The 24,816-nt window shown below is 47.2% G+C and overlaps 2 protein-coding genes across 12 annotated transcripts in view; both read right to left on the reverse strand.

Moving 5' to 3' along the window:
• Nucleotides 1–524: 524 nt before the first annotated feature.
• On the reverse strand, nucleotides 525–12,838 carry LOC131110033 (transmembrane protein 200A). Of its 3 annotated transcripts, XM_058062677.1 has the most exons (5): nucleotides 12,694–12,838; nucleotides 9,481–9,569; nucleotides 7,407–7,451; nucleotides 6,062–6,474; nucleotides 525–2,945 (listed from the first exon to the last, which is right to left on the reverse strand). In XM_058062677.1, exon 5 carries the CDS (start codon nucleotides 2,910–2,912, stop codon nucleotides 1,419–1,421), a length of 1,494 nt encoding a protein of 497 aa, XP_057918660.1. In that variant the 5' UTR covers nucleotides 2,913–2,945; nucleotides 6,062–6,474; nucleotides 7,407–7,451; nucleotides 9,481–9,569; nucleotides 12,694–12,838; the 3' UTR covers nucleotides 525–1,418. The 3 variants fall into 3 exon arrangements, with proteins under 3 accessions (XP_057918660.1, XP_057918661.1, XP_057918659.1); XM_058062678.1 differs by lacking the exons at nucleotides 6,062–6,474; nucleotides 9,481–9,569; XM_058062676.1 differs by lacking the exons at nucleotides 6,062–6,474; nucleotides 12,694–12,838 and having other exon boundaries at nucleotides 9,481–9,908.
• Nucleotides 12,839–16,565: 3,727 nt separating this feature from the next.
• The window catches only part of LOC131109381 (receptor-type tyrosine-protein phosphatase mu-like), a 104,509-nt gene continuing 96,258 nt past the window's right edge, over nucleotides 16,566–24,816 (reverse strand). For 2 of the 9 annotated variants that reach the window (XM_058061322.1, XM_058061318.1), the window contains exons 26-34: nucleotides 24,328–24,482; nucleotides 24,000–24,135; nucleotides 21,150–21,299; nucleotides 20,913–21,086; nucleotides 20,168–20,299; nucleotides 18,833–18,958; nucleotides 17,933–18,096; nucleotides 17,675–17,810; nucleotides 16,567–17,595 (exon numbers count right to left, since the gene is read on the reverse strand). In XM_058061322.1, coding sequence (XP_057917305.1) covers nucleotides 17,542–17,595; nucleotides 17,675–17,810; nucleotides 17,933–18,096; nucleotides 18,833–18,958; nucleotides 20,168–20,299; nucleotides 20,913–21,086; nucleotides 21,150–21,299; nucleotides 24,000–24,135; nucleotides 24,328–24,482 — 1,227 coding nt within the window. In that variant the 3' untranslated portion in view covers nucleotides 16,567–17,541. Of the gene's footprint in view, nucleotides 17,596–17,674; nucleotides 17,811–17,932; nucleotides 18,097–18,832; nucleotides 18,959–20,167; nucleotides 20,300–20,912; nucleotides 21,087–21,149; nucleotides 21,300–23,999; nucleotides 24,136–24,327; nucleotides 24,483–24,816 lie in introns of all 9 variants that reach the window. The other 7 variants (XM_058061324.1, XM_058061315.1, XM_058061317.1 and 4 more) reach the window with 6 other exon arrangements.

The raw sequence follows: 24,816 nt of genomic DNA on the forward strand, positions 1-24,816 counted from the left end.
AGCCGCTCCCCCTCAGCACAGCGTTGGCGCTATCTAGTGGCGGTTCCTAGCAGCAACGTGTATGTGTGTGTATGTGTGTGTGGAAACCGGTGGCCACCAGAGGGCGGTAGAGTTGGGCTAACAACTAATTGTTTCCATTGGTTACTTTTCACCATATTTGGCAATATGGAGCACATTGGAGACGGCTGATGAAACCAAATCTTTAGTATTGTGGTTTTAGTCTGCACATGTATACAATTTAATCTTCTTGAGAGCTGAGTGTGCAAATAAATACATTCTTAGTATTATATTAGCAGTAGTATATTAACAGTCACAATGAACGACTTTACTGCATACATAGTTGGAGTGCATATAGAGGTGGAGTCCATGTATTTATATACTTTAGATACTTTATAGTTGGAGTGCATGAGTCCATATTAGGGATGCTCCAATCAGGGCTTAGTCTTGTGAGATCTACTTTTACCAAATGAAAATGGCCAATAGCTACTGTATTTCCACCCTGGAGGCGTAATACTGTACGTAAGACATACTCTTCTCTGATTGGTTTATGGCTGCTAGCATAGTACTGTACGTAAGACATACTCTTCTCTGATTGGTTTATGGCTGCTAGCATAGTACTGTACGTAAGACATACTGTTCTCTGATTGGTTTATGGCTGCTAGCATAGTACTGTACGTATGACATACTGTTCTCTGATTGGTTTATGGCTGCTAGCATACATATTATGTCCCTGTGTCAGTAAAGATACAATTAGTCTGTCAGAGCGGCTGGATGGCGTCCCTTTAATGTGTCCAATTAAAGGCAAGGTGTGTCACATGTTGCAGTCGAGGCAACAAACATCAAGTTTGCAGACTGAAAAACTCCAAGCGTCATTCTTCTTTTGTCATCGTTTAATTTTTTTCTGGATGCAAGAGAATCGGAACTATTTGGCGCAAACAAGCTACGCATTGGGCGCACACAAGGACGCCTACATTGTTGGTGGGGGGGGGGGGGTATTTATCCAACTGATGGTTCCTATAAACAAGCGTGCATGTAAAGGAAGACAAAGCCTAAATGAAACCTGAGATTAATGTTGGTGACGTCATGGCGTGTTTATTCACACAGCAATGCAGTAGATGACCAGGTGAGCTTTTTCTCGGTGCTACAAAGACGGCCTTTCCGCCTTTTCCGCTAGTCTACCAGCTACAGTTGCCTCTACCGCCGTAAACCTCGATCCAGATCCGCCAAGTCTTTAGTATTGCTCTTGCTACATTGAAAAAATAGAAAAGTCACATCTGAATATTGGAGCTGTTTTTACGTTTTGCCCTTGAGTGTTCATGGCTGTGTGTCCCCCCACCCCCCGCCCCCGGGGCCCCATGCTCAGCCCGCCATCATCAAGTCTTCTACAGGACAGTTCCAAGGTAGTCTACGGTCTCCGTTTAGGGTTCCACGGAGTCGTCGGGGGTCGTCAGTCCCTCGTCTCTCGGAGCTTGATCCGCCGCCGCTACGTCCTGCTCGGGGTCGGCTAAAGAAGTATCCGGGGCTTCGAAGGACTCGCCCCCGAGGTCACTCAGTTTGATGTAGCCCTTGCTGTTGGAGCGCTCCAAGCGGGGGCAGCTCAAGCGCCGCCCCCTGTCGCCCTGACGACACACGCTCGCCGACAGGCTGCAGCGTCGGGCGGACCGGGGCTGATCCGTGAGCGAGTTAAGGGACAGCCGCGACCCCATCGCCCGGGCAATCGGGGACGGGGGGAAGAGCTGCGTCCACTGTGGGGGGTCCTGTCGCGGCCCCTGCTCGTCCTCATGTGACCGCTGAGGTGAAGGTGGACCAGCGGTGGGGGGGTCCTTGTCTTTGGCGTCTGTCTTGTGGAGATGTCCGCCACTGGTCTGCTCTTCTTCGCCAATATTTTCCGCCTGGATGACCACGCCTTCCTGCGGGCGCCCCTCCGATGCCGCCCTCTCGGGGGCCTCCACCTCGCAGTTGTTCAGCTTGATGACCGGGAGGGTGAAGGCGTTGACGGAGGAGGTAACGATGGAGGTGGTCTCCCACTGTCGGGGCTGCGGGGCTTCCTCGCCGCTGTTGCTGTAGTCCTTGTAGATGCTGTAGACCGTGTCAGTGAAGGTCTGGACATCTTTGGACCAGCTCCGTGTGCGGCTGGCCAGCGACGGACGCCTGAAGACCTCCTCCCCGCCGAGCTCACCGTGCAGGTTGAGTCCGGTGGAGGGCCAGGAGCTGCGAGTGTGCATTCCGCTGGGGGGGTGGGAGCCCAACGGACCCTCGGCGCTCTTGGACTGGGTGTAGTTGACCAAACCGTTGAGTGGCGAGTACTCCTTGGAGCGAACGCTGTGCAGGTCGATGACCGTGGAGTAGATGTCCCTCAGGTTGATGATTTTGGTTTTCTTGTCTCGGTTCTCGTGGAGAACTGCGTTGGCACAGATGAAAAGGAAGATCCCGATCCCCATCACCAGCGGTCCAAAGACCTTGAGGTTGTCCGAGTACAGGTAGTTGTCCAGGAAGTCGCACAGGAAGCCGCAGTGGGCGGAGGGGGTGGGGTCACTGCTGTTGGAATGGCTGTGGTCGAGCAGCTTGGTCTGGTTGGAAGGATCTCGGCCGCCATTGGAGGAAACGTTTGGACTTTGGGAGAAGCTCATCTTGTTGTGGCCTCCGGTCCGGCGGCGCTCTTGGTACTGCTGCTGGTTCTGGCTGGGCCAGTAGCCCAGTATGGCCATGGAGATCCCCATGACCAGGACCACGACCCCCGCGGCGGCCACCAAGCCGGCCGGGGAGCACAGATTGAGCTTGCCCTTCACCACAACCACATCGTTCTTCTTCTTCTTCTTGGATTTCCGCTTCTTCTTGTTTTCTGCTCGGTTCTTGGAGCGCAGGGAATCCTGGCGCCGGTTCATGCGCAGCAGGCCGCCCGTGGCGATCATGGTGGCGTTCGGACAGCGAGCTTCTTACTCGACCTGCAAGAGTACACAAAAGCGGGGGTGGGGGGTTGGGGGGGGGTTGGGATTAGGTACACATGGAGAAGCAGATGGCTACACTTGATGTAAATGTTCTACACGTTCATCTACACATGGATTATATGCCTAATCCTGATTTATCACAGCGGGTGGATTAGTACGCTAGTACACTAGTACACTAGTACACTAGTACACAAACAGCATATATCAGATGCTCACAGACAAGAAGGACTTTGGGATGCGGGGGTGCAACCTTGACCAGTTGCAGGTGTATTTACAGTCTATTCACGGTGTATAATACGATCTATTCACGGTGTGTTTACGGTGTATTCACGGCGTATAATACGGTCTATTCACGGTGTATAATACGATCTATTCACGGTGTGTTTACGGTGTATTCACGGCGTATAATACGGTCTATTCACGGCGTATAATACAGTGTATTCACGGTGTGTTTACGGTGTATTCACAGCGTATAATACGGTGTAATCACGGTGTATTCACAGTGTATAACATGGTGTATAATACGGTGTATTCTACGGTGGATAATACGGTGTATTCTACGGTGGATAATACGGTGTATTCAAAGTGTATAATACGGTGTATTATACGGTGTATAATACGGTGTATTGACAGTGTATTCACCGGGTTGCCAGTCGGATGAACTAAAAGCAGTCATGTGACTGCCACGGAGCCCAGCTAAGTGATGACATAGAAGAGCAACGCCACGTGCAGGCTGGGGTGCTCCGGAGGTGAAAGTGGAGGCGTGATCCAGAAATAAAGTCCACAGATGATGTGGGTTGAGTGGGCAGGTAAATAGCTGCAGGTAGAAGATGCTCGCCAGACGTGGCGGCCATATTAGTCATCAGCGAGGGCCCACATTCAAGGAGGACGTGTCCACGTATCAGCCGGGGAGGAGCTGATGTTTCCGGACAGGAGGCTGGGGGGGGTGTACTCCCCCATCACGTCGTGGCGACCCCCCCCACCACCGTCACTCCCTCGTGCTTTCAAAACAAATACACTTCAGCATGAGGCATCTCCATGTGACAGCCGCTCTAACTGGACACTTCATTAGGTACACGGCGCCACGAAGGAAGGCTTTTTAGAAGGTATGGCGTTCATCCGTGTCCACCATCTTTCTATGGCTTCTTTGCAAGACACATTGATAGCCGCACTTATGCTAGCTCCGTCACCAACAGCAGCTTCTCATCCTGGAACCTCACTCTTCCACTCGGGTCCTTCTCATTCTCACATTTTTACAGCTATTAGCAGTCTAAGATGGTGCTAGTTAGACTAGAGTCTAACATGGTGCTAGTTAGACTAGAGTCTAAGATGGTGCTAGTTAGACTAGAGTCTAACATGGTGCTAGTTAGACTAGAGTCTAAGATGGTGCTAGTTAGACTAGAGTCTAAGATGGTGCTAGTTAGACTAGAGTCTAACATGGTGCTAGTTAGACTAGAGTCTAACATGGTGCTAGTTAGACTAGAGTCTAACATGGTGCTAGTTAGACTAGAGTCTAACATGGTGCTAGTTAGAGTCTAACATGGTGCTAGTTAGGCTAGAGTCTAAGATGGTGCTAGTTAGACTAGAGTCTAAGATGGTGCTAGTTAGACTAGAGTCTAACATGGTGCTAGTTAGACTAGAGTCTAACATGGTGCTAGTTAGACTAGAGTCTAACATGGTGCTAGTTAGACTAGAGTCTAACATGGTGCTAGTTAGACTAGAGTCTAACATGGTGCTAGTTAGACTAGAGTCTAACATGGTGCTAGTTAGACTAGAGTCTAACATGGTGCTAGTTAGGCTAGAGTCTAAGATGGTGCTAGTTAGACTAGAGTCTAAGATGGTGCTAGTTAGACTAGAGTCTAACATGGTGCTAGTTAGACTAGAGTCTAACATGGTGCTAGTTAGACTAGAGTCTAACATGGTGCTAGTTAGACTAGAGTCTAACATGGTGCTAGTTAGACTAGAGTCTAACATGGTGCTAGTTAGACTAGAGTCTAACATGGTGCTAGTTAGACTAGAGTCTAACATGGTGCTAGTTAGACTAGAGTCTAACATGGTGCTAGTTAGACTAGAGTCTAACATGGTGCTAGTTAGACTAGAGTCTAACATGGTGCTAGTTAGACTAGAGTCTAACATGGTGCTAGTTAGACTAGAGTCTAACATGGTGCTAGTTAGACTAGAGTCTAACATGGTGCTAGTTAGACTAGAGTCTAACATGGTGCTAGTTAGACTAGAGTCTAACATGGTGCTAGTTAGGCTAGAGTGTAGTTAGACTAGAGCCTAATGAGCGGACGAGGCTGATGAAGGAGCTGATGGCGATGCTGCTTAGGAACCATCATTTTCATGGTAGAATAAAAAGCAGTCGGATGTCGGCCGCATGGGCGCATCAGAAGGCTGCATGGGCGCATCAGAAGGCTGCATGGGCGCATCAGAAGGCTGCATGGGCGCATCAGAAGGCTGCATGGGAGCATCAGAAGGCCGCATGGGCGCATCAGAAGGCTGCATGGGAGCATCAGAAGGCTGCATGGGTGCATCAGAAGGCTGCATTGGGCATCAAACACGCTTTAGCCTGACAGCGTGGGCGTGGACGTGGACTATTTTTTGGGAGGGGGTTAGAAAGGCCAAGTGTGGGTGACCATGGTTTTTGTGCACGGAAGCTGGCATCCGCTTTGGCTCTGCTTCCTAAAAAGCATCACTGTAGCATGGAAGGAAGGAAGGGAGGAAGGGAGGAAGGAAGGATGGAGGAGATGAAGAGGAGGGTGGGCTATTGGGGGGGGGGGGCATATGTTAGCACAATTTCCACGACCGAGCGTCAGTTTGTGTGTGCCTGAAGATGTCCAGAACCGCGGCACAGGTCCACAGATCCAAACACGTCAAACACGTCCAACACGCGCCTCCTGACAAAGACCACGCACACGCACACGCGCACGGACACAATGAACCAAGAGCCATAAAAAGTTGGGTCTTTCCGGCACACGGATGGCATATTAGCGATCATTATCGATCAGCAAAACGATGCGTTCGATGCTCGACCCCGGTCCGCGAACGCATCACACCTCTGTGCTGATGGTTTTAGTCCAATACATCAGGTCTACCGGAAGGAAACGTCCTACCTTCGGGGCGTCCAGGGAAGGCGTGTGCATGTCGATGTGCGCCAGGAGAAGAAGGGATGGTGGAGGTAGTCCTCTAGGTAGATAGAACAAGAGATGATGGAGGTAGTCCTCTAGGTAGAGAGACCAAGAGATGGTGGTGCTAGTCCTCTAGGTAGAGAGACCAAGAGATGGTGGTGCTAGTCCTCTAGGTAGATAGACCAAGAGATGGTGGAGGTAGTCCTCTAGGTAGATAGACCAAGAGATGGTGGTGCTAGTCCTCTAGGTAGATAGACCAAGAGATGGTGGTGCTAGTCCTCTAGGTAGAGAGACCAAGAGATGGTGGTGCTAGTCCTCTAGGTAGTCCTCTCCACGATGGACGGACCGAACCCAGCAAGACACGCAAGGCGATGCAAAGCAAGGCAGGGGCGGGCCAGCTACCCCCCCCCGGGGCAAAGAGAGAGAGCGAGAGAGAGAGAGAGAGAGAGAGAGAGAGAGAGAGAGAGAGAGAGAGAGGAAGCATGATGGATGTCCTCGTCTTGCATATTTGTATTAATAATGATGAATATAATAAATAATGACAACAGTCAGTAACAATAACAGTCAGTTGTATTGTAGTATTATGGGGTGGGGTGGGGGGGGTATTAGTATATTTCTATATATACTGCATCATAGAAGGAGCTGTCCAACTAATTGCATGATCTCAGGTACCAAAAAGGGAACCAATATATTCACATATACATGATGGAACTATGGAGGAATTTGGGAACATTTGAAGTTGAGCTGAATGCTTTGGGACGACATTCCAGCGGGTCTAAATGCTTTGGGACGACGTTCCAGCGGGTCTAAATGCTTTGTGATGACATTCCAGCGGGTCTAAATGCTTTGGGACGACATTCCAGCGGGTCTAAATGCTTTGGGACGACGTTCCAGCGGGTCTAAATGCTTTGGGACGACGTTCCAGCGGGTCTAAATGCTTTGGGACGACGTTCCAGCGGGTCTAAATGCTTTGGGACGACGTTCCAGCGGGTCTAAATGCTTTGGGACGACGTTCCAGCGGGTCTAAATGCTTTGGGACGACGTTCCAGCGGGTCTAAATGCTTTGGGACGACGTTCCAGCGGGTCTAAATGCTTTGGGACGACGTTCCAGCGGGTCTAAATGCTTTCCAGCGGGTCTTTCATCTCATTCAAGCGTATATGGGGTAAATATTGCAATGATTGGTGTAAAAGATGACGTCATCTCTATTATGGGATGTCTTCCCAAGCGGTGGCAACCATCATGGCCGCACTTTTCCAACTTGTAGTAATGACTTAGCTCAGCCTGACTTAATAATTCATCAGCAAGACATTTGTGGGTAATTACACTCACCTGAGCCAGCTGATGAATGAGGCCTTCACGGGGGATTCACTGCCCCTGGGAAAAAGGAAAACGTGAAAGGGAGAGATTTAACTGTGTCACGCGTAGCCAACGCTTGGATTTATTTCATCATTTTTCATGCAGAAATTCAATAATTCAGTGTGATGACTTCCCTGGATGCGCAAAAGCTGTGTCACTTCATTCCTCAAACGTCCCAGAGGAGAGAGGAAGGGCGCATGTGGCAAAAAATAGTCCCTCCTTTGTTTTCTTCTCCTTCAGTCCTCGTGGGGAGAGGAGAGCTTGTATTGTTCCCAACTGCTTCCCTCACATAAGACATATTGTCATATAGATATAGTAGATGTAGATATAGTAGATCTAGATATAGTAGATCTAGATATAGTAGATCTAGATATAGTAGATATGACCCGCAATGTGTCATTCCTAATTGGGAATGTTCTTCAGGGATATCTTCCCCAGCCATCCAAGGGATGAAAGACTGCTATCGTTTCAAAGCGAGGATGTCCAAAGTTTTGGACGTTTGGCAACCTGGCCTGGCCGAGGACCAGCGCTCATGTGGGCCAGGTTTGCCAGAGGCGGCCTTGGTGCCCTGGAGTCTTCATCAATAATTTCAATGAATGTCCTGATTATCCTAAGCTATATAAATATGTTACAGGTCAGTCCAATATCATATTAGATGATTACTTTTAGTTTTTAGTTTACCACTAAATTCCTACAAAACGTCAAGATGTTTTTTTAGTCCTTGTGGAACCTTGGTTAGCATCATGAATCCGTTCCACAAGGTCCAAGCACGTAGTTAGAACCCTAACCGTTTCCACGCGGGACATTTATCATCTTATTTAAAAGAAAGGCTGCAAATGTCCCCGCATGGACTTTGGTCACCGCTGTTCTTTAGTCTTTGGAATGTCAACAAAAATCCCCGGAGGCCACCAAAAGCATACAATTGTCTCCCTGCAAAGCCTCACCAGGAGACCTTAGTTCTTACTAGGCTTCAGGAGTAGAAGCTCCAGCTATCAACGTCATCAATCTGGGTTGTGACCTTCATGGCTGCAGCGTGTCTTCACTGGCCCGCATTCCGACGGAGCAACTTCCCCATAAATCAGCATTCGGCTAATGAGATGCAGGCAGAGACGTATGGATGTTTGGGTTCCCGTGTCAGGCTTCCACGGAGCGCCGGAAATGGAACGAGACATTGGCGGAGACGAGTAATTGGGTTGGGAGAGGGAAAGATGAAGTGGGAGTGGGAAGCAGCAGGGAGCTGCACCACCGTCCTTCCCGCGTGTAAGGGCGGGAAGGACGGTGGCGATGTGTCATGTCTTGCTGCCGCATGGTGTCCTTAGGGAATCTAACACCAAGAACCACATCTTCAATGGAGGTACAAGTAACCTTAATAGCGTAAAATGTACGCAAAGCGAGACAAAAGTTTGTACAGGAAGTGAAAAACGTGCAAAGTACACGAAGCTCAGATTCCACGAATGTGAAAACTGAAACTAATCCGATGAAAAACTGCAGCGTGTACATGATAGCCCACACAGAAGTCTTTCTGGATCTTTCAGAATCGGAACCTATTCCAGCAGTATTTCCTTGGATTTACAAAACGGCATTTATTAATTTATTCCACTCACGGCCCGCCTCCTGGCACGTCCACTCCACTGTGATTGGTCACACTCCCAAGTGTTCCCGAAGACTTCCCGACGACTGCCGAACCCCTCGGAGTTGATAAGAAATGAATAAACCCTTTGGAGAGCTACTTGGCAACTACTTAGGAGCCACTGGCTGGAGACCCCCGACTTGACTGACCCTGTGTGTGAAGTGAGTTACGCTACCCAGAGTGGGGACGTAGGGTTCTAACGTAGGTCCACGTTTATTTGGGTGCAGACAATCTTGACACAACATTGGTAGAAGTTCGGTAAATTTGGTCATAACGTTTATTGTGGGACTGCCCGTGTTTAAAAGCAAGACAACTGCAGACATTGGCGAGCTAAGACGCGCCCTGATGCACACCCTATACTGCTACACAGACAACTGCTTACTTACACAAAAACACTATTAGGACGCTGATACGTACATTGCTAGTTGCAGCTTGCGCTTCCGACTCCAAGTAACGCTGGAAAGTCTTGGGCACCAGTTTGGCGGACACTTGGCTTCACCTGGAATCTGCAACTCCAACCACTTCTGTTAGCCATCATTCAAACCTGAACAAATATTTCCTGGAAGCCATTTTGTAAGGGCTGACATGGTGAAATCAGAGCGGGGGGAGGGCAAGCCGACAGCTTGTATCCGGGAACGCCCATATAAGGAAGTCCGGCTCACAGCAGGGGCGGAGCTAAGGGGTGGTCAGGGGTGGCCAATTTTGGGAAACCAGAAAGAGCGTTTTCACTTGGACGTATTTCACTGCGGCACACAAATGGCGGCTCGGTGTGTTGGAGCTGTGACAAACCTCCAAGTCGACAAAAATATGACAAGCTAGCATCCCGCTATCCTATCTGGGAAGAAGAAAGGTTTATGGTGTACCTCCCATCCTGTTCATGTACACTCTACATGTTCTCCACGCCAGTAAACCGGATGGGTTACTCAAGAAGTACTTGGTGTGGCCTGATGGTCAACGTGCTCCTAGGAAGGAGATGTAGCAGATTGGAAGTGGCTTTTACTGATAAAATAAGACAAATAATTCACTCCCTTTCCGTTTCTTCTTTTTGAAGGTCCACTTAGGAGCTCCTTAGGATCCAACAGTACAAGACGTAGTACATTAGTACAACCTCCAAAGGACCTCCAAAGGCCAGTTGTTGTTTTGGCTCTGGTGTACCTCATCAAGGATCTCATTATCTACTGGTGCGTGAAGACATGAGGCTAACAGAACATAGAAGAACATGGAGGAGCGCTGAAGATACGACTAATTAGAATCCTCAACAGCACAACTTTGGAATCCTGCAGCAACAAAGCAAAAGAGGTTTCTCGGCCGTGTGTGTGTGTGTGTGTGTGTGTTTCTGGAGGCCGTTGGTGTGTTTGTGTGCATCAGGGATTATTATTATTATGCGTGCGAGCCAAGACGCCAGCTTCCTGGGATCAGAGTGAAAAGGCCTTCTTTCATCTCCCATCCTGGATAATGTAGGTCATCTCTTCAGGGAAAACAACAAACACGAAATGAGGCAGAAAAAGAGCCCATAAGGCAGGCGGCCTCGTGAAAACATCTCCCCATATTTCCTCTCATCTTTTTCAACGCCAAAAAAAGCAGCCTGACTTTGAGCGAAAGGGGAAGTGGAATTTTCCCAATGTGAAATACGGCATCTTTCCTTCTCTGTTCTGTTCTCGGAAGACAGGAGGCTACTCGGGATGGGGTATCCATGGCAACCGTTTCATAATGCTCTGCAAGCACCTTAGAACAGGCGTCCTTTTCATCCGGGCCGCAGGGCATACAGCGGAAGGGGCAAAAGGTACGGCTGAGCACGGATGGAGGGAATGCTGGGAAATGGGATGATTGAGGAAAAAGGCGGCAATGATGGGACAAATTCATTTAGCTGGGATTACTTCCTGCTGCTTTGAGGACCCGATGTCATTTGACAATAACGTAGACAAAAGTACAGTAGTCATTGACAAACTACTGGTAGTTATACAAGGTCATACGGGGGTCATACGGGGTCAATGCAAGGTCATACGGGGTCATCAGGGTCAATTCAGGGTCATCAGGGTCCAGCCTTAGCCAGACGCTGATAAAGGTCCACAAAAGTAGGGGTAGCCAATGTGTGGACCCGGGGCCATCTGCAGACCACGGCTCATTAAATAACTGATACTATACTATAAACACATATACTCGCAGCATCACAGTAGTACAAGTACACCCTGATAGCGTCCATCGGCTTGCAGCATCACAGTAGTACAAGTACACAGTAGTACAAGTACACAGTAGTACAAGTACACAGTAGTACAAGTAGACCGTGATAGCGTCCATGGGCTGTACCTGGAACGGAAGAGAACCGTTCCCATAATCCGGAAGGACGGGTGTCCAACTGGAAGTCCAGGTCAAGTCGTCACGAAAGCGGACATCATTTCCTGTCAGCTGGCTTCCACGTTCCCGTGGCAACACCGCCCCCCCCCTCCCCTCCGTGCAGCTCCTTGCATGTGATGAGTCTGTTGCCATGGCAACCCTGCGGAGCTTTTCCTGCCAATCGAGCGCAGAAGACGAGTGAACCAGCGGTGCCCCCGTCCGCTAGGACAGCATGTCTTCATCTGTTGCCACGGCAACCTGCTACAGCGTTCCCAATAGATGGGTGGCATGCCGGGAGGCCGTGCCTTCATCTCGCCGGCCTTGCATGGAGCTCCTCCAAGGAGGAGAAGATTGATGTTGCTAAGACTGCTTGCTAATCAGGAGGAAGGCGCTCTTCCTCATCCTCATCCTCTTGGATGATCTTTGTTCAAAGGTCTGGCTGGTCTGGGCCTGGTTTTCCATTGCTGGGGGGCCAGTGTCTGCAGGAAGCCCCTCCCACATCAGCACCATGGGGGCCGTCCATGACCGATTTTCATAGCACCGACTCATGATTGAGATCTTTGGGAAGACATAGGGATGGCCGTCACCTCCTACCGTGCTAACCGCCCAACTAGCAGGCCCCCATGCCCCTATGGCCCCCAAGGCCCCCAAGGCCCCCACGGCCTACTAAATAAATAGAAATAGACTGTTCTTGGGACAAGGGGGCAGCAGCCAAACGATGGCGTCCATCCTCATCATTCCTGAAGACCACTGAAGAGGAGAGCGCCAGAAGGACAGGAAATGACATCACAGTGATGCAATTAAGAGTCGGAATGATGTAATACTACTATTCAGTCACGTTGGACACGACGCCATGTGACTTGTCACATGACGTGACGTGGTTTGCTACGATAACGTTCCAGGTGCTGCCATGGTGAAAGCAACCAACGGCGTCGTAGCGAGGCAGCACAAAGCGGAGGCCTCGCCGGGCTGCCGGGACGTGATGGGTAGCGAGGGTAGTCACAGGAATGAGGACACCACCTTTAAATACGGTTGGGTCCCATCGGATTTCACCACAGCGCCATCTGCTGCCCGCGATGCCAACCCACCGCTCTTCGCTCTGCTCGGACGGGAAGAGAAATCAATTTTGCTTATTGATGGCGAGGCTACAAATGAAACCTAATATGGCGGATTGTTACGGGAAGGCGGCCCCCACAGCTGGGGCGGCCTCTGCCAGCACCAAGGCTGGATGACAATATCGATATCTGTACAGTAAGAAGAGAAAGGAAGTGAATCGGGTAAAAAAGGATAATCGACCTTCTTCCTTCCTTAGAGATAAGCCGGTCATGATTGCGTCGTCGTTGCGTTGCGACCCCAGGATGCGGAGATGACGACCAAAGCAGCCCAAACGTCGTTTAAACCGATGCGATACGGCTAAACCACTAGCATGTACAAACAGGGACACCACAATGACCCAACAACGTGAGGAGCGCACACGGGAAACAGGTGAGGGGTTCAGTGCAAAGCAACGGAAAATAGAAGGGAGCAACACAGGAAGTGAATACAAAATAAGGGCATGAACCAGGAACTAAGGCATGAAAGGAAACTAAATGAACCAAGGCCAACTTTGCCCTTTGACCTTCATGTTTGGCTGTGCAGCAGCACCATGCGGCACAAGCGCTTCAGCTTTCATAATTTAATAATTCATCACTTTATTCACTGCAGAGGAGAAGTACCAGCGTAGGAAAACATCAGTTTGCTCATTAAACCCTCATTAAATATGCACAATGGAGACGTGGAGGCAACATTTCATCATCACTTACATATTTTGGGTCTTAATTCAATGGATTTGTTGGGGTTGCAGCGGACTTAAACAGTGAGGAGACCCCCAATGTTGACTATGACAATGTTGTTCATTGGGCGGGTGATAAGATAGCAGGAATGCGCCATATTGCCCTCTTGTGGACGCTTTTCGTCACTGCACAAAGCTCCTCGCCCATCACTGCATGCTTGGACTGTAGATTCATAAAAAATGCATAATGTCTGCTATTTTGGAAAATGGGAAACCGGATTCTTGCACGGGGCTTCAGAAATATATTTTAGAAAGGAAACATGGGTTATTTATGAAGCCCCCCCCCGAGGGCTGCATACTGAAATATCCAAAAATGCATTTCTCTAATATGGAAAATAAATAAATAAAATTGCATTTAAAAAAACGTTTATTTTTATTTATTTACATTTATTTTATATTTTTTAAATTTGGGGGGTAAAAATGTAGCATATTTTTTTAATTCATAATTTTCTTTGAAAATTCCATCCATCCATTTTCTATGCCACTTATAGAAGAGCACTCCTGCCATAGAAGATCTTTGACTAGGTGTAAACGTATTGGGCATCCATTAACCTGCTGGAGCCTATCCCAGCTGTCCACCCTGGACTGGTGGCCAGCCAATCACAGGGCACATATCGACAAACACCCATTCCAACTCCACACAGAGATGCCCAAGCGGGGATTCGACCCAGGTCTTCCCGATCTCCTGCCTGTGTGGCCTACATGCTAACGCCCAAGAGTCAGCTGGGATAGGCTCCAGCATACCCCCACCCTAGTGAGGTTAATGGATGCATGTTTACACCTAGTCAAAGATCCTCTATGTGACAGGAGTGCTCTGCTGAAGGACTTTAAAGGGCTCGATTGGAAAAGAGAATTGTCCTTGATTTGGCCTGCAGTCCAAAAAAGCAACATGGGTGTCTGCTTTATCAGCAAAAGTGTAACATGTAGTTTATGGTATATTTATTCATGTTTATTTATTTATTCATTTTTCCATCATGTAGTTTTAACATGACAAGCAAAATCCTTCAAACTACTTGATGGTTTTATGTCAGCACAACCTAATGGGTTCAGATTGGATCCCATTTGCAATACCTCTCCAGAACAGAAGGTGGCAGCAACACGTGACAGGCCCTATTCGTCAGCTAAGGTAACTTCCGGTGGAAAAGCGCCATAGCAGAGAGTTGGGGAGCTAGCTTATACTGCCTCACGACAATCTTCTTGCATCCATCAAAAGTTAAACCATCCCTGGTGGAGAAAGATCTCAATCGGTAAGTTCACTTTCCCTTTTCATTCCTTTTGTATGTATTTTATATACTGATGACTGCTAGTTTTTGTGTTGTTACCTTTTAGCTAAAACTAAATTTCTGCCAATTGTTACCACGAAGACAACACATACTAGACCAGTTGAACTAACTTTATTGGTAGGTGGAAAAATGAACAATTGTAAGACAATGTGCTGTTCACATGCCTGGAAAAATTAACTGGTCAATTACAGATCAGGTTAAAAACTACTGACGTTAAAGTGGTCATGCTAGGCCAAAGTGGTCATGCTAGGCCAAAGTGGTCATGCTAGGCCAAAGTGGTCATGCTAGGCCGAAGTGGTCATGCTCGGCCGAAGTGGTCATGCTAGGCCAAAGTGGTCATGCTAGGCTGAAGTGCACGGAGTTGATCATTTTGTCTTTCCAAATGTATGTGCAGGTGTATGATAAAATAGTAGTTAATTGACGTATTTATTGACATTATTGAACAAAGCGGGACATAAATCACAAGTTTAAGATTTTTATGAACCTTTGACATGTGTTGCTTTGATTGTTAGTCACCAAACTACACTGACCTTCTCACTCTTGTCTCAGTTCATCCCAGGAACTTGATGCTATGAGGATGTCCTGTGTCCCAAACTGAAAGGGTCTCCTGTTCAAGTTTACCTCCATCTGCCATCCACCTGAAAGGGACTGCTTCTTCAGCTTCATCAAACCAAAGAGTGACTGCGAAGAGGGCGTGTCATCAGCCAGTCTCAGGTTCATGACAGAGTACTTTAAGTTCATAAATGTCGTGGCAATCAAATGAAGATATGCTTTTTTGTCTGTCATTGTTTGCCTCTTTTGAAGAATAGTCATTTTACAAATCAGTCTGTTTTGTGGTCTTTTTCCAAATGAGTACTAATTTAGAGTTTATTTTGCTTTTTAAAAAGTGTTTTCTCAGTTTAACTTTTTGACTGAACTTTCGGTTTTGTCAAGTCAGCATTAAATAACTGCTGTTATTTTACCTTTTAAAATTGTAGCTGTACCTACCCTGTAAAAATAAGATACCATAATCATATAGACGTTAATGTAACCAAAGGAAATAAGTCAGCTTCTACCTTTAGTAAATATGTTAAAACAACGTATACAAATGAAGTTGGATTTAAAGATTGGAATGGTAACACCAATACTTAATAGACATGTTCACTCAAAATATTTGAAATTAGTTGGTTCAACAAAATTGTATCTCATTAAATGACAGCTTTTTAATTAGGTGGAAATTCTTTCCATAATTTTATTACGTTCCCCCAACAAATTATTTCATTGCGTGTGGGGGCCGTGGGTTGAATATCCCTGTCCTCTAGGATGACTTTGGGGTGCATCTGTCCTCTCTCCCTCCCATGGACACATCTGGTGTGGGCGAGCGGCACCTTTCTCTTCTCTTATCAACCTTTCTTTCCTCACTTCCTGCTACTCATCCTCCCCTGGGCCCTGTGGAAGAGAGAGAGAGAGAGGGAGATGGAGAGAGAGAGGGAGATGGAGATGGAGAGGGAAGGAGAGACAGAGGGCTAATTGTCCAGGCTAGCTAGCAAAGTGAAATGAAAGAGTTGTGTGTGAGCAGATGGAAGGAGGACATTTCCTGAAAAGAGTTTAATTCGGAGCAGAGACTCAAATGGCACCAAGTTGATCTTATTTTATATTAGTCATTAGCAGCAGCTGCTGATTAAAATGCATATTTACATAACGCCATCTTGGTGGATAGTATACATAGTATAGTAGGAAAGTACAAGTACAGCAGCACCGTCAAAAAGCGGTGTTATATTGGCCTCTAGTGGTTGAAAGCTGCACTACATCAGCATCATCAGAACGATAACCCAACTTGCTAGCAAAAAACTAAAGTGAAAGAAAGTACAAAGAAATTGTGGGTAAACATTTAGCCTTTCATTTGCCATCAAATAAATGAAAATAAGTTATATTTGATTTGATCTGCTGGGAACAGTTTAAGCTACACTTTCCCGGCTATGTAATATTTGTTTATTTGATGTGTTGTTGTTATGCAAATTAGGTGGCCGGGACAGAAAAGAAGGAAATGGAGGCGGGAGTTTGGGGATAAGAACAACAATTGCAAGTGGACGATTACCAGGCCAAGACATGGCGTCCCCAATGAAGAAGGTCTCCACCACCGTTGAAGGTAATATAATTGCAATGGAAGCGCCTACATTTTCCCTTACCAAAATAAATATCTTTTTCCTGGGCAGGCCTGCAAAGGAAGCTACTTTTCCTAAAAATATATTGACATTTCTTTTGAGTCTCATGTTGGAATCTTAACTACTAAACAATCCCCAATGTTAATTGTAATGTTGTGTCATGTTAAATGTAATTTTATTACTTTGAAATAATCGAATTATAAGGAACTACGATTCAAATGTGCCGTTTAATACGACATTCTGTATGAAATAAGTCATGTTTTCTGTGGAAAACAAGCCCAAGCTTGTAGTTCCTCACCCGGCCGCCAGATGTCCTCATAGCGCCATCTTTGTCATCCCCAAGACACACCCTGACAACAAGCATGTTATTGTAAGTTACATTTATATTATTCGTGTCTTTACAGTCCGTGATACAATGAAACCAAAAAGAGGAAGAAAAAGCACACATTAACATGAAAATAAACCAAACTATAAAACATATGATTGTCACTTACTGCCAGTCACAAAAGCAAAGCAAATCCCAGGAAACATACAGGCAATAAATAATCTAGACAAATCTGTACAATATGCACAAGAGGGGTACAATGGGGGTGCAAGTAAAGCTTGGCAGGAGTCAGAACTTTACAGAACACAGATGGAGCGTTGACTCGCTTGGATGCCCCCCCCCCCCCCGTTGGGAACCAGGAGCAAATGGGCTCATTTCATTTTACACAAGCGTAAGACATTCCCATTCCGTGTTTTGTTTGATGCTTGTTGTCGGGTGGCGGGCTAAAGGGGGGGGGGTGTCGGGTCAGAGCCGAGCACACTTGGCACGTTGGACACGTCGGACATGTCAAAGTCTCTGCAGTGTGAAAGGAAGGGTGGGGGGGGGTCCCGTCCGGTCCAGTTAGCCAGAGTTGAGGAACTCCAGCGCCACCTCGTAGCAGAACTTGTACTGCTCCTGCAGGAACAAAGAGGGGGCGCCAACATCAATAGGCTTCTTGGCTTGTAGCATACATGCTAACATTGTGGCAGCTCACCAGCAGGTCCACCATGTTGGGCTTGTTGTTCCTCAGCGTCTTGACGGCGTGAAAGACGTCCACGGCGCGTTGGTGCTGCAGCATCTCACACACGATGCTGATGGCGCAGAACGTGCCGCTGCGGCCGCCCCCGTTCCTAGACACACGCAAACCAACGTTTCTCTCAGCATATATCGATGTCATCGATACTGTATCGCCGGGATGGCCAAAGTGTCCATCACCAGGACGAGCGAATGTGTTTGCTGTTGCTGGACTTACAAACAGTGGACCACGGTGCGTCCTTCTCCGCCGTCGTACTCCTCCTGCCACTTGTCCACCTGCCTGATGAGCTTGAGGAAGGAGCGCTTGGACATGGGCGTGTCTCGGTACATGGGCCAGCCCAGGAACTGGAACTGCTGCACCATGCGGTATCCGTCCTGAGGCTGGAGGATGACAAAGCGTCACGGAGGCTGGGGGCCGACTGGACGGATGAGGGCGGGGTGAGGGCACGGATCCGCGTGTTGATGGATGAGAACGGTTAGCGTGGGAGACGATGGCTAGTTAAGCCGTCTGCCGTTCAGACACTCTAAATCACACTCAGACACGTGGATCGATACCGCCTGTCAGCTGGCGTGCGTGATTAGATGGGCGCAGCACACATATATATATATATATATATATATATATATATATATATATATATATATATATATATATATATATATATATATATATATATATATATATATATATATATATATATATATATATATATATATTTTTTTTTTGTACTTGGGGAAAATCTTGGCACACCACTAACCAAAAATGTTCCAAATATATACTGTGGTGTTTTTATGAACCTTTTTAAGAAACTACAATAGTAATGATGCGAAGTGGCGTCACGGACGTCGCAGACCGGTGTTCCCTGGCCGGTGCGTGTGGGCCGTTAAAGGCGTGCGCTATAGATTCCGCCAACATAGATGCAGCTTCCTATCTGCTGGTGTCTGTCGGTGACGGCCTCCTTGTTAACGACAGAAGGACTCGGCCTCTGCACAGCTTGAACGGACAACGGCAGCGAGCGAGCAAGTGGGACGTGTGATGGTGAAGAATAAATTGGCGCTCGTTGCAGGAAAAAAAACAAGTTAGCAAAAGTTCCTAAAAAAGTTATTTTTCCCGTACCCGTGCTGCGTTGTAGATGCGGAATATTCTGCTGATGATGTCCTCCTCCAGGTCTGCAGACACAAACTCCACCTGGATGGGACCGTGGCGGTGGACTCCGTTCTCGGGCCAATACTGAGGACACAACTACACACACACACACACAGACACACACACACAAGGGGAATACTTTAGAGTGCATGAGTTAAATAAAGAGGCTGAAATAAAGATGGTGATGGTGGACGTGCTTGATGCCACCGACAGCTGCACTTCCTGCCTTCCACCTCGCCCACTACAGTGAGAATATCCAATGAAAGACTTCCCTCTATCCTCACCAGGGAGGGGGGGGGCATGGTGTGTGTGTGTCAGTGAGGGAGAGAGTCTTGTGTCTTCTGGCTTTCATCCTTGGGTGTTATGACAGAGCCCCGGGCTAAGAAACGTGGAGATTCTTCTACCAACACAAAACACTCAGGGCCGCCCTCGCCTGCACTCACACCGCACTTCACTGATACACAACACACACACACACACACACACGGGTGGGGGGGTCTGGGGGCTGGTGTCCCATTAGTCTGATTGGTCAACACCATGTGCACATTTACAGATATTTATTGTATTATTGTTCCTCCACATGGCAATATTATTATATAGAATTGAATGATAACCCTGCATGCATTGCAATATATTTGATTATTAATTAGTATTAATTATTATTATATTATTATTATAATTATTATTAGACAGCTGCACCCCAAATTATTCAACCTTCATTGCATGCATTTGCATCCGTTATATTTCTATCAATCCTGTTCAATCTGAAAATGCAATGTGTAATTTATAAAAAATATATAATATATACATATACATTGTAACTCATGAACAATAGCTACAAAATATATAACAATCACATCATTTTAGTTATATTTAAAATAAAAGATGTATTGATTAGTCCTGTTTAATTTTTCAACTTACTGTGCAATCAAAAAATTATGATTTTATAATATGTGTCATGTCACATGATAACTGGGTATGTTTGTTTGAGTCACATGATAACTACGAGTCACATGATAACTGGGTATGTTTGTTTGAGTCACATGATAACTGAGTCACATGATAACTGGGTATGTTTGAGTCACATAACTATGAGTCACATGATAACTGGGTATGTTTGAGTCACATGATAACTATGAGTCACATGATAACTGGGTATGTTTGTTTGAGTCACATGATAACTATGAGTCACATGTTTGTTTGACTTGTTGCTGTTCTTACTGTTTTGTTTTAAATACAACAAAATGGACCGTCGGAAGTCAAACAACCCGGAGTTCAAACGGGACAAGACGGTCCAAAACCTACCTGAGCGGGGTCAACGTCGTTGAGCATGACGATGGAGGTGCAGTGGTAGTCCAGGACCAGCCTCCAGAAATCCTTGACCGTGTTTGGCAGAGGATGCTGTGTCACGATGAAGGCGGACGGCTGCTTGTAGCTCTGAGGGACAGACGGGGACAAAAGATCTTGGTCAAAGGTTGAAGACTTGGTCGTGTGGACTGAGTAAGCAGTAAGTAACAATTTATGAGTTCTGTGTGTATTTAGTGGAGGTCAGGGACCGACAGCACTAGCATAGAAGGAGCGGCGTTGCTAGTAGCCGTTTTCCACCACATTAGACGTTACCCATGCTGTAGAAAGCTAAGACTAACATGCTAAAGCTAGTTACCATTGAAGGAACCTCTTTTCTTGAGAAACCTTGGACTGTCCAGTCTCTACTTCCGGATCAGGTTTGGGATCCAACACATACGGATGGATGTTAATTGCCGTTTATTATAATCAACTGCTATGTCGTTAGCTAGCGGCACAAACTGGAACTCCTATTAAGTTCTCGCTAGTGTGACCAAGCGGAACGGGCGTGCCTGGAGGGGGCCGTGGGTGGAATAAATGAAAACGGACCATTTTCACGGGAACCACGAAATCCAAAGAAATCCAGCTGAATGGGTGCAGACTCTGGAAGATCTAGAAAGCTTTGTGTGCTGGTTATGTTGTGTAGCCACAACTCAATACAAAGGCCCCAAAATGAGCATAATAGGTCCCATTAAAAAACACGTACATCCATGAGGGCGGCGTTGATGTAGTTGGAGCTCTCGCCGTCAATGGTGATGAGGAAGGGCAGGCAGCGGTCGGGGGGCAGGACGTCCATGCAGCGGTTCTTCTCGTGATTCCTGGGCAGCAGGGCGATGCTGCAGTCCTCCACCCTCAGTGTGGGCGTCACCATGTTCAGCGTCTGCCGGCACAAACCAACGTGCTTACGCTGGAACCCGCTAACGTGCTAACTGTGTCGTCTTACCCGAAACTCCTCCTTGATGGGACTGGAGTTAGTCTGCGGGTCCAGGCGGTTCATGTCGTAGTAAACCGAGCGGAACTGTCCGGCGGGAATGGTGGTATCGCCGCAGAGACACGCCTCCAAGATGGCGTCGTGAATGAAGACGTACTGCTCCTGCAAGACAAGGCATCCTCATTGCGAATCCGTCTGGGAAGGGCGACTTTGACCTCGGGTTGAACCGACCTGACTGTTCCCGGAGCTGTTTCCCGTGACTAATGTTTGTCTTTAAAGGTCACATGACGTCTTTTGCTGCGCTTGCTGATTTGGTACGAGCCTGAGGAGGGGATCGCTGCACTGGTTGGACCTTTCCGCTGACCCAAATACACGCTGACAACCTCAACGTGTGGCTTAGCATATAGCAGTGCTGTGGTATTATTGGAGTAGTATTTTTAGGATCCGAATACCAAGATGCTAGCAGCACAATCTGGTTTGGTAGACCTGCACATCTGATATGATGGAAACTTGGAGTGTTGGGGTCCCTGGTGGTGGGGGCTCGGCCTGGCTTTGTGGGGCGGGGCTTGGTGGGTGGTGGGAGGCAGTCACTCCACTTTCATTCTCAGGGACAGTTACATGTACACATACTATGTATTTATGCTCCAGATATACACCTACAGACATACTTGTACACATGTACTTACAGTATACATATACGTACATATATGTACATATACACCTATCAAAGTACTTGCACACATAACTCACTGATTTATCCACAGTGATGTTGTTGGTTTTATTACAGTGATGGTGCTAAGATGCTAATTTAACCTGTTTTTTTTTTTCGAGAGCTTCACATTTGAAATAGGTGTCTCCCAATGACATTCATTGTTAGCTAGCTCATATTAACTCATTAATACACACAAAAGGGAAAGAAATATGTGTTCATGTTTCATATAAGGATTGGGAATGATGGACAAAATTCCAAAGAAAGTGGTGTGATGGCGCTATCTGCAGGCTGGTAAGAATCCAGCAGAGGGCGCTGTCTCCATGCATCACTTCACATAATGTTTTCCAGCAGGAAGATGCTTTGACAAGACGTGTTGTTTTCTAGGAATGGTTTCTTCAGCGTCAAGCTGACTTTACTGTAGTATATTTTTAATAACTATGAGGGATATTATAGGGCAGCAACATATGCTAAGAAGTAAAAAGCATATATTGTCAACTCTGCCCCCCCCCTCCATTTTGCTGTTCTTATTTTCAAAAGTTTGTTCTTAAATAATGTTGGTAAGTTTTTCCTTTTGTAATATTCTAACTTTATTCAGATCATTTTCCTGCAATGCCATCAAATATTGTTTCGTTTTTTCTCATATTATGACTTAAAAAACAAAGGAAGGAGAAAATGGCGCCCGGCTCTTCCTCCTCCCTCTTTCATCCGTCAGTCAAGCAGCTGACACGCCGCCGCCGCCACTGCCAGTTGATGGAAATGTGTTCTGAAGTGACATTTCCAGCAGACACCGGCTTGTCATTTCCCGCTTAAATCCACGCACGCTTGCACAAGGTCGGCGATGAGACGACACGTGCGGCTCCTCGTTAAGGAAGGATGGGACCTCCTGACCCCCTTCGCTCGCTTGATGATGGACAGCGCTTCAGCCAATGAGGTGCGGGGTCCGTGCACGGCAACGAGCCCACCGGGTCGCCAGGACTCTTACCGGGGTACGGATGTGTTTTGGTTGACTTTGAAGGTCACTGAACCTGAGGGGAGGAGTGACTCAGCGGCGCTTGAGGTGCACACCTCCCTGACATGGACGCCGTTGTGAAACGTTAAAGCCAACCATGCCTGGGATTCAAAGGGAATTCCCTCAGGTGACACCTCTAGACGGCTCAGGAAGTCCGAAATGTGCAAGCCTGCTGAAGTCCTTTATTGCAGCCCACCTTGGGAGGGGTCTGGCTTTTCACCTGGGGGGGTTCCAAAGTAGAAATCTCTGAATTTTTAGATCCCTGTGAGGATTCCCATCATTCATCCGCTCATTCTCCATCTCATCAATTCTATTTTTCATTTGCTCAGGGAAGTTTTCCTTTGCTTCTTTCCTTTCCTCAAGGCAGCATTATCTTCCAAAAGTGCCTTGATATCCTCCTGTACGACCTTGACCCGCTAACCATTGCTTAGGATCCAGTTCTTTTACTTTGGGTTTGGTATTGTTGCTAGGCAACCTCTTTCTACTTCAAAAGCGGGCTGGTTAGGTTGGCTTGCTAGCTGCTGTCAGCACTTGGAACTTTTATTTGGAGAAGTCTGTCGGAGTTCAAGTCGAGAGTGTCAGCGAGATGTAGTTGATATATTAATAGCTGAAAACTCCCAGATACTTCCTTTACACGCAACATCAAAAAAGACCATTCCAATATTAGGAGAATAAATCTAAACATTATGGGGATGAAGATAATTTGAAATGAAAAATTTTAAAGTTTTACCAAAGAAACAATACAATCCCAAAACAGGCAACATCACGTCTTGTCCAAGCGTGTGGTGAAGTGGTTAGTGTTCTGGACTTAGGAGCGCACACCTTGGGTTCGAATCTCCACTAGTAAGCATCATTGGTATTCATCAGGAAGGGCATCCCAAATTTAAAGGGCTCACGCCCAAAACAGTATGGGGATCAAACAGATCCGCTGTGGCGACTCCGTAATCAAGAAAAAGCCGAAAGAAAGAAACAAAAACATCTTGTCAAAGCATCTTCCAGCTGGAAAATGTTGAGTCAGTGGACTTTTGAGAACGTGCTCGCTGCTGGATTGACAACTGCAGATAGCGCCATGCAAGCATTTTCATTCGAGCAGACCAAAGAAATCCACAAATGTGGAGAGGGAGCCTTGGATGCATCCTACCTCGGTCTGGACCATGTTGACCCTGCGTGACCTCAGCTCCCGAACGCAGTTGTAGATGTCCACCACGCCCTCACGCTCGGCCATGTCTAGCATGATGTCGATGACGATGAAGCAGCCCGTCCGACCGGCACCGGCGCTGGCAATTGAACAATGTGGAATTGAATGATAGTCTCAACATCTCAGTGGGAATATTTGAAAGATAGGAATGTGTGGAACCAGTTCTGCTGTTCTAGACTATTTGCTGACAAAGACCTGAATAAACGTCAAATGGGGGCCACCCGGACCTAACAAAAACTTTCATTCATCAGTGGGGGTGCTGGGGACCGACCTGCAGTGGACCACCATGGGCCCAGCGTTGCTCAAGGTCTTGGACTTGACCCGTCTGATGAAGCCCAGCAGGCCGGTGGAATGGTACGGGACGCCGTGGTCTGGCCAGCCTGTGAAGTGGAACTGACGGATTTCCCGGATCTCATGGATGCCTCTCTGGAGTCGCCATGGAAACACACACATGAACACTCGGTAAGATGCATGTGTAAACGAGCGTGTCTAAACCTCCCCTATCCCCTATACCCCCGGTTGCCAAAGTGGGGTACACGGATTGATCAGCTGATCAAATATTCCACTCACAGCCCGCTTTCGGGCACGCCCACTCTGCTTTGATTGGTCACACTGCCAAGCGTTCCCAAACACTTCTGGGCTACTTCTGAATCCTGCTTTCTAATTTAGTGTAAAATAAGTTGATTATAAATGAATAAACGCTTTGGAGAGCGACTTGGAAAGTGGTTAGGAGCATTTGGTGGGACTACCGTGGTTAAAA

The sequence above is a fragment of the Doryrhamphus excisus genome, chromosome 22 (assembly GCF_030265055.1).
Source record: "Doryrhamphus excisus isolate RoL2022-K1 chromosome 22, RoL_Dexc_1.0, whole genome shotgun sequence".
Lineage (NCBI taxonomy): Eukaryota > Metazoa > Chordata > Actinopteri > Syngnathiformes > Syngnathidae > Doryrhamphus > Doryrhamphus excisus.